Consider the following 10,021-nt stretch of genomic DNA (forward strand, 5'->3'; position numbering starts at 1 on the left):
AATGCAGACTATTGAGCACAACAGGTGAATTTTAAGATGAAAGTGATATTCAGTCCTTAGAATTCACTGGCCCCTACAGACATCATTGAGACTTAAGTACAGGGGGTGCCTAACCCCCGGGACATAACCTATATTAAATTCAATACATATCACTGTTGCATTCCTAAGCTACACCCATTAAGACCACAAAACTTAAAAACATTGCACTTTCACCTGTATCATTTGAGCATGAGCTCCAGCAATGACAAAGCATATTATTGCCTAGTGACCAAACAGACAAACAGATGTATTTATACTTTGACTTTTCTTTTTTCTTATTGGCACCCAATAATTATTTATCTAATTATTAGATACCTACTTTAGCCTGCTTCTTTTAGCTGTGTCCCTGAGCTAAAGGAGAATGGTCACTAAGCTGATGTGGAGAAGGAAGCTGGAGGCCAGCACTGGAACTGCTGACCCCCCTAAGCTGATATGGTCCATGATGTTTCTAGCTGTGTGGTGCATTGTGGTTCCCTCTGTCTCCTTGCAGGACTGGATCCGGGAACTGCTACCCACACCTGCAAGAACACCCCGAGCCTATGATGGATAATAAGGTAGGTGACCTGAAGTAAAATACAGAGGACGGTCAGAAATAGAGGGAGAGAGGAAGATTAAGCAAGGGAGAGAGAGAGAGAGAGGGAGAGAGAGAGGGAGAGAGAAGGAGATGGAGAAAGAAGGAGATGGAAAGAGAGAGAGAGAGAGAGAGAGAGAGAGAGAGAGAGAGAGGGAGAGAGAGAGAGAAGGAGATGGAGAAAGGAGATGGAAAGAGAGAGAGAGAGAGGGAGAGAGAGATAGAGAGAAGGAGATGGAGAAAGAAAGAGGGAGAGAGATAGATAGAAAGAGAGGGAGAGAAGGAGATGAGGAGGGGGAGAGAGAGAAGGAGATGGAGAGAGAGAGAGATGGAGGAAGAGAGAGAGAGGGAGGGAAAGAGGAGAGGGAGAGAGATAGAGAGAGAGAGATAGAGAGAGAGAGAGAGAAGGAGATGGAGAGAGAAAGAGATGGAGGAAGAGAGAGAGGGAGGGAGAGAGAGAGAGAGAGAGAGAGAGAGAGAGAGAGAGAGAGAGAGAGAGAGAGAGAGAGAGAGAGAGAGAGAGGGAGAGAGGGAGAGAGAGAGAAGGAGACGGAGATGGAGAGAGAAGGAGATGGAGAAAGAAGGAGATGGAAAGAGAGAGAGAGAGAGAGAGAGAGAGATAGAGAGAAGGAGATGGAGAAAGAAAGAGGGAGAGAGATAGATAGAAAGAGAGGGAGAGAAGGAGATGAGGAGGGGGAGAGAGAGAGAGAAGGAGATGGAGAGAGAGATGGAGGAAGAGAGAGAGATGGAGGAAGAGAGAGAGAGGGAGAGAGGAGAAGGAGAGAGATAGAGAGAGATAGAGAGAGAGAGAAGGAGATGGAGAGAGAGAAAGAGAGGGAGGAAGAGAGAGAGAGGGAGGGAGAGGGGAGAGAGGAGAGGGAGAGAGATAGAGGGAGAGAGATAGAGGGGGAGAGAGAGAGAGAGAGAGAAGGAGATGAGGAGGGAGAGAGAAAGAGAGAGAAGAAGATGGAGATAGAAAGAGAGGGAGAGAGATAGATAGAAAGAGAGAGAGAGAGAGAAGGAGATGGAGAGAGAAAGAGAGGGAGGAAGAGAGAGAGGGAGGGAGATAGAGAGAGGGAGGGAGAAAGAGAAGAATAGGGAGAGAGAGAGGGGAGACGGAGAGAGTGAGAGAGAGGGAGGGAGGGAGAGGGAGAGAGAGGGAAAGAGTAGGATAGGGATAGAGAGAAAGACTGGTGAGACTGAAAGTGCAAAGGGACTCATGGAACTATGTGTAATCCACTATCTGGTCAAATTGCCAAAACAGTAAACTGGCAGCTACAATCATCCGCACAGAAGACCTTGAGAATTGCTTGAGTAGGAACAATGTGCTCCATGTGGGCACGGAGAGGTCCACTTGGGGTAAACATTGTGGAATTTCTGGAAAAGTTGTTAAAAAAATGTATTTGGCACTTTGCTCTCGCCCCCATCATTCATAACTGAATGTGCGCATTGCGGCGCTTCAAGACAGCAGCCGCTGGTGAACCACTACGACCTATGCGGTCGAAGCTTCTCGACTACTGCGATAGAGATACAGGGCCTAAGTCACCAAGGCCTGTACTCTGAGCGCAGCCTGCGGTCAGTATTATATGGATGTATTTAGGCTTTGCGCACACATGAATCCACCAAGGCACGGATCTCTGAATACGATCACCGATGAATTCGGGTGCAGCTCTGCTGTGCTCTAGTGCACAGGACGCTGCAGGATGCGTCCAATACCTATGTGGATTATAAATTTGCAAAAGAACGCACAGAAAAATAAAATAATTTTTGAATTAATGTCACCTGTTAATAATAAAGGCATTAATGATAAAAACAGTTAAAAAAAAGTGTTATGGAAAATGGATATGGTAAAAGAATCCATATACTACAACAATGCATGGATGAGAGTAGATCTAGACCAGTTCGCTGCCCAGCTTGGTGCTATTAAAGGGAGAAAACACTTATTTGTTTCACCCCATAATGAGTGCTTAGCCTGTTTATTTAGAAAATGTCATCTTATATTACTGACCACATACAGTAGCTGCGAACACCAGAACACAGATACATATCCAACCAGCCAGGGTATATTGAGCATCAGAGAGGACACTACACAACTTGTTAAAATAAAGAGAGGCTTTTAGAAATAATCAAAATTGCATTTTATGATTCAGTTTAAATACATTGAATTATACTTAATTTCACAAAGAACATTTACATGTATCTGCAGGATCAAACTCCTTTAATAGAGATACATATCTGTCCTCACTTTTCACAGCTGAATAGTGCAACTGTACAGGAGTCTATGCCACAATCTGTCCTTTTAAACAGGGATTTAGAATAAAATTAATGACTTGAACTGCAGATACAAGACACAAATCATTACAACAGTAACAACTGTAGCTTAGCAAATGGTGTGATTACTTATAATTATGGAACTAATTGCACACTGGATATGTGTGTTAGACCAAAGTGCACCAAATGCATTTGGGCCACCTGTACCTGGGCATGATCTGCCCACCTGTAAGTAAAACCAAAGTGACGTCATACTGCAGAGTGGTGATTGGCTGCTGACCAGAGCTTGCAATCTTCCACAGCCTCTCTATTACATAACGTCACATTATTACCCACATATGCTCCTTAAACAGATCACTTGGTGCTCTCACAATAGAGGTTGCTTTCTGGTTATACAGTAACATAATAACAATAAACATGAGCTACTGATATAAGAACCAGGAACACTCACCTTCCACAGCCATGATCTCAGCACTCTGCTAATACACACATTGTTTTTTTTTGCAACCCAGGAACCAGGTATCTCCTAATCTCTCACAGAGGTGTTATATTATTCTGCTTTCCCTTTCCATCAGCTGCCAAGTGCAACCTGCAAAAGAGCAATCTTGGGAAGCTGCAGGGGGTTGATGGGATTTGTAGTTCTTTAAGTTTACAAATGTAGCATTAATCCCCCGCGTACCGCTCACTCCATAAATAAGAACACGTTTTATTGCAGGGCCTGTGGAATACAACATACATTTAATGTTACACCCTGATCTATGCAGGGGGTGACGTTATACAGGGAGTAGGTGCTTCGTAATAAAACTACATCTCCCAGAATGCCGCGTTCCAGAAGCATATTTAGACATAGAGCTTAAGTATTTCCTTAAGAACTTCCTTGTCAGGTGCTAGGGACATGCTGTGTGACGGGCAATAATAACATACCAGAGCTGCTGTGCTGGAAAAACCGGGGGTTACCATGAATAGATTGCTCCCCCTCCTGAATGCACAGGGATTGTCCCTGCATTGGAGAGCAGTTAGCAGCAGTAGTGCCTGAACGATTTTATTTATCTTGCTAGACAGATATAGCTCATATTGCAAGTTTAGATAAGTGTGAAATACACATACTGTGTATCTACATTGCTGTTAGTTCAGATGCATGTTGCATTGTACCAAATAGTGGTTGCTGTTTCCATTTAGAAGTAGCTTTATGGAAATTTAGAAGTGGTGGTATAAAAAACTAATGGGAATGGAATTTGATAGTTTTACGATGAGGGCAGTAGGAGAAGTGCCGGTATGTCATATCATCGACTCCTGAAGATTACACGTAAGTGGCAGTGAAATGCTTACTTGTAATAGAAGGAGAAAGTGCCATTAGGTAGAAACTGCTCAATTGGGGTGATTGTGAGAACCGTACAGGAAGGCAAGCCCTGTCTTATACAAAAACCTGGTGTAAGCGAGGAGACACTGGGTCAGTTGGCGGCAATTGAGCCGCAAATCGCAAGCACAATTTGCATTCATTAAAGCAAGCCAAAATTATGAGCATAAGCAAAGCAGCAGCTATCTTAAGATGCGTGCCGTCAGGGCCATCTTAACGTCATTATGAGCCCCCGGGCAAAGCAGTGCATCGGGGCCCCAAATATATATATATATGTGTGTGTGTAAAAAAAAAAGTGATTTTATATATATATATATATATATATATATATATATAGGGGCCCCCTTAACTTACCTTTCAATCGCCTCCGATCCCCTTCTCTTCTTTTTTCTGGGTCCCCGCTGAGTCTCCTTTCTGCGCTCCCCCATGCTGTGCTCGCAAAAGGGGACCAGTGAGGGAGCCGGATCGCCACCTGATCTCAACGATCAGGAGACCGCAAAAGTTTTGGGTTGTTTTGGAGGATTTTTTTTTTCATTGAGTCCTGCCTTGGACCCCCTGGCCCCCCGGGCACCTGCCCATCGTGCCCAGTCAGAAAGACGGCCCTGCGTGCCATTTAGCAACAGCATGGGCTCCTGGTTTACGCCAAGCATACGTTACATACACTTAACGCCGCCCTTGTGCCCATATTGTGAACCATTTATTTGCATGATTAGGAAACAATTAAACTGCTAAAAACTAATAGAGAAAAAAACTCAACAAATGTATATGTATAACATAATATAAGCCAGAGCTAAAAAGAAATCACCAGTTTAAGCATATCATCGCAAACAGCCAATCACAAGCGGATCGCAAGTTGTGAGGACCGTCATTTTCATCCACTATTTGTACCAGCCCCTGAACACCCACAAATAATACGGCTTTCTCAAGCACATGTATGCGGCTTTGTCCCAGTCTGCATCTGTTCTCAATTGCGCGTGCATGTCCTTACTGTATTTAGAAAACATTAGAAGACCCCAGGAGCAAGCAGGCGTAGGCGGCAGAATCACACAAATTTGCATTTGTGTGGGCACCCACTTTTCTAGGTATGCACAAAGAAATTTCACGAGGTTTCTGGAGCTGTTCTGGCCCCAGTCTTCAGTTCACAAAGTTGCATGTGTTGGAACTAATTGTATTTTAACTGTACAGCACCTGTATAGGAAATTGATGACATGAAGAGCGGGGTACCAGGTAACATCAAATAGTCCAGTACAACCTACTATTAATAAAATAAAAATGTCATCCACCGTTGAAGTGATTTCCCCAACGTCCACAGTTGGTCTGATATTGACTTATACTTGGAGCTCACACTCTCCAATTCGGCCCCACGTGATCCACCTGAACTAGCCTGGGATTGGGATATAGGAAAGGACCTGGACAATGAGGACTGGACTGAGATCCTTGAGAATGTTGCTTCTAGCTTGAATTGTGTGAAAATAAAAGAAAATATGCAAAATTCTATATAGATGGTACTACGTCCCGACAAGGCTAGTGTCACGGGCACTAGGAGTTGCTACCCGAGTCTCACCAGATGGTACTCTGCTGGAGAGGCGGGGATATGGCACGCACCTCAAAGCAGGCAGGTGAATGATTGGAGCGACACAACAGCAGGAGAGTAGAGATAGTCTGAGGCAATCAACGACTTGGAGTTGGAAACTGGAGATAATGTAGACACGAGGAGTGGACGTGGATCGGTGATGGTAGGTAGAGGAGGAGTCAGTGGTCTGCGTACAGCAAGTTGTACCACTGCTCTGATGGGAAGAATAGGATGGGTGCAGGTAGGTAGCAGGGTAGTCGGTGGTCTGCGTGCAGCAAGTTGTACCACCGCTATGGTGAGGAAACGGGTCCAGGTGTAGGTAGGTAATAGGAAAGTCAGTGGTCTGCGAGTAGCAAGTTGTACCACCGCTGTGATAGGAGGACTTGTCCAGGTGCAGGTATGTAGCAGGGAAGTCAGTGGTCTGCGTGCAGCAAGTTGTACCACTGCTGTGGAGGGAGTGAGGACTTGTCCAGGTGCCGAAGAGTGAAGTTGAAAGGCAAACTGTGGCTGTATGGGAACAGCGCGAGTAGAGCAATGTCTTGGAAGGCACAATGAATAGTCTGTATATATAGCTGGTGCCTTGCAGTGGGGAGAAGCTGATCACAGCAGATTATGCACAATGACGCCAAGTAGTAGCGTGAGTAGGTAACGAGCTTGAGTGACAGCTAGTCCTAACTGGAGCAATGCGGAAACACAGTCTATATGGGTACCTGTACCCTGCGCAATAAACAACAGTGGATGCAACTGGTATGCGAGTAGAATAGAATAATAGTCAATAGTTAGTAACGCATACCCAGTTGTGTAGATCCGGAATCAGCTGGGAGATGAAGCGTTGTAGCGGTATGGGAACCGCCGCTGAGTTGAGCAGGGAAGCAGCGTGGAAGTTGTAACACGATCAGCAGGGTGTCAGCGTTGGAACGGTCAGAGGACCGCTGCTGAGTGGAGCCAGGAGCAGCGTGGAAGCTGTGACACGATCAGCGGGATGATAGTGTTGTAGCGGTGTGGGAACCGCCGCTGAGTTGAACAAGGGAGCAGCGTGGAAGCTGTAGTAAGAACAATCTGCACACAGTTTGGAAACTGTATAACGAGTAAAGCTGGAAGCAGTTTGGGATCTGCACACACCTATCGAAGTTCACTGGGAATGAGACTTCAAGATCAGGCCCCTACCTAGGGTTGCAGGTGCCTCAAATAGGGTGAGGTGATTGATCTGTCAATCACCTCCATGGACGGGTGAAGCTACTAGCGAGACATGCGCATGTTCAGATGGCAGGATAGCGAGCGGCCACGATTCCACACAGGTGTAGGTAGAAAAGATGGAGGACCTCGCACCAGAGTAGAGGCACTCACGGTCCGGTGAGTGACAGCTAGTAAAAGATACATCCTTACTCAGACAGATGTTGACGAGGATGTTCCTTAGAAAGAACATTCCTACACATATGGTGGTGTTGACCAAACCTTGTGAATTTTTGGATAGACATTAAGAACTTAGGGGTATATTTACTAAACTGCGGGTTTAAAAAAGTGAAGATGTTGTCTATAGCAACCAATCAGATTCTAGCTGACATTTTGTGGAAGGCACTAAATAAATTAAAGCTAGAATCTGAATGGTTACTAGAGGCAACATCTCCACGTTTCAAACCCGCAGTTTAGTAAATATACCCCTTAATCTTTGCGGTTCTCCAAATCATCATCCGTCTTGAACCTGATTTTTCCTCTTACCCCTTAGAGTCCCATCTGCAACTCATCATCAAAATAAATTTATCCGACATATAATCTCAGCAGCGACCTGTCAACTACCTGCCGGCTATAAACAACCTGCCCCTTCCATGACTCCTACTATTATTAGTAGGATCTGCCATAGCCAACATATGGAATACAAGACTAATATTATCAAAACTCCACTAAATCTTTTGACAAGTCATAGGGACCATGGCTGTCCCTTTTCCAGTCACACCCCTATTACCTGAGCCCAAGTCTCTCCTCAGTCCTTGGTCCTTCTGACTATTTCTCCTGTTGCCTTTCTGTCTCTTTAACAATCTAGTCACTTCACCCGCCACCCTCAGAGGTGTCTCATGTTAGATGCAAATTTTGGGGAGATTTCTCATATAGGGTGTATATGGTGCCAGTAATGAGTATGCCCTACCAATAGGTTGAACAAGGCACACTAGGTCAAGCAGGAACTATCACCAGCCCTAGTGTGCCTTGTATCCTGTACTGTTCTGCTATCAGTGTTTGACCTGGATTGTTTAAAGGATTTTGCTGTCTTCCCCACTCCTGACTCTTGGTTTGTTAAACTGATCTGCAGCTATATCTCCACCTGCCCTGACCTCAGAAATCAGGCAGTTAATACTACAGATATAACTGAATGAATTGGCAGCCTCTGCAGCTGTTTGGTATATATCCTCCTTATTAGGTGTACTCCATAACCTCAGGATAGGTTTTATTGAGGATTATCATTATTATTAATATTTCCTATTATTATTGTATTCTATTAGATAGTAATTTGTTACCAATATTGTCATATTTTATTCTGACGTTCTATATTTACCACTGATTTAACAATAAACTAATTATTTATTCAGTAATCTCTTACCATATAGTTCAATCTATACTCATTATTTCCACCATATACCCACTACATGACAAATCTCTCCAAAGTTTGCATTTAATATGAGACACAACACAACTTCTTTATTTAAGATAACCCGAGTAGGAGGATATTTAAAGGACATTTTTTCACTTAGTTGACTGATATCCATCTTGAACCAAGTTCAAAACAACTAGAACTCCCACGCATAGGATTTCAACTTAAACTGCACAACATGGTTAATAAAAATAGAGACACTTCTTTGACTGCTACTAAAGAAGATATATTATACAAAGTCACACCAGAATACAACAGGATCGTATGCTAGGAAACGAGGATTTGGACATTTAGAACTTTTGATATAGCCACATATTCTGAATTTAAAGGTATCTGTTTCATCATTTGTCTTATTTGGATGGACTTCGAATTGCTTAAGGATTTTTATATATTATATGCTTTTGACATACTGCATTTCATTATATTTGTTTTGCAAATCTCCCCTGAGTCTGGACAATTACCATTTTACTCCAACATATCTATAACATGATGTCATTTTATGAGAAATTAAAAATATTTTTATGATATTATTGTCAATGATCACTTTTAGTTGTTTAGCTGTTTTCCGTATTTGTCTATATTTATTAAGTCTGCCCACAACCTTTTTTGACCAATGGAAAATATGATAATAAGCTAGATAACTTAAGTTTACTCAGAGTGTGGTTACATTTTCTAATTAAATATAGACATATTGTTCATTATTATATAGATGAATCTGTATTGAACACATACCAGAAAGACAGTTGAGCGCACAATTACTGTTAGATTAAATTCAGGGCTTTAGCCAGAAAGCTCTTCTGGTTATTATTTAATGTAATGTTATCCTGGGTGGTAGATGCAAAAGATCAGGATCTAGGATTCTGTTAGAACACCCATAGATAGATTCAGCTTATCTAAGGCCAAGAACAACAGATTCCCCAGCTCAAAATAGAGAGATATAGAAAGATGTAGATAAGGAGGGCAAAGATAAGGTGAAATTGATTTATATTGCAATATGATTCAATATAATCGTTAGCAAGCTTGGTGATAAGGCTAACTTACTGTTAAAAACATATAAACATCACTTTAATGACATTGGTTTCTGTATGCAGTATGAAGCCGGTATTATAGTTCCATATGTCTCAAATAACAAAGTACCAGCCGCCAGTCTAAAGTAAGTGATATCTTGAAACACAGTCACAAACAATGCAGCACGAGTCTGCGAAGGTTGGGTAGTGCACTTACCCCCCCTCCCCAGATGATGTATCCAGATATTCAGTGCAGGGGTCCGTCTTCCAGGTAGCGATCCCGCTCCTGGACGGTGTGTACTTCTCACGATTTGCGCATGAAGATTATCGGCGGAAATTTTTTGATCGGAAAAAATGTACACAAAATGTATAGATGATATAGATGATAAACCTACGCGTTTCACCCCAATAGGGGCTTCCTCAGGGATAGTAAGTAGTAGTAGGGATTACTACTCGCGCCTGCAAGACTTCTCCCGTGCTGCTCCCTACTTTTGGAATTCCCTACCACGCTCAATCAGACTTTCCCACAGCCTTCAAATCTTTAGACGCTCTCTAAAAT

At 43.1% G+C, this 10,021-nt stretch overlaps 1 protein-coding gene across 4 annotated transcripts in view; it reads right to left on the minus strand.

The window, feature by feature from the left end:
* Positions 1-3,490, minus strand: part of SAMD12 (sterile alpha motif domain containing 12) — a 247,132-nt gene extending 243,642 nt beyond the window's left edge. For 2 of the 4 annotated variants that reach the window (XM_075213989.1, XM_075213990.1), the window contains exon 1: positions 3,333-3,490. In XM_075213989.1, coding sequence (XP_075070090.1) covers positions 3,333-3,345 — 13 coding nt within the window. In that variant the 5' untranslated portion in view covers positions 3,346-3,490. The remainder of the gene's footprint in view (positions 1-3,332) is intronic. The other 2 variants (XM_075213991.1, XM_075213992.1) reach the window with 2 other exon arrangements.
* Positions 3,491-10,021: the final 6,531 nt, after the last annotated feature.

Source organism: Mixophyes fleayi, chromosome 5 (assembly GCF_038048845.1).
Source record: "Mixophyes fleayi isolate aMixFle1 chromosome 5, aMixFle1.hap1, whole genome shotgun sequence".
NCBI classification, from domain to species: Eukaryota; Metazoa; Chordata; class Amphibia; order Anura; family Limnodynastidae; genus Mixophyes; species Mixophyes fleayi.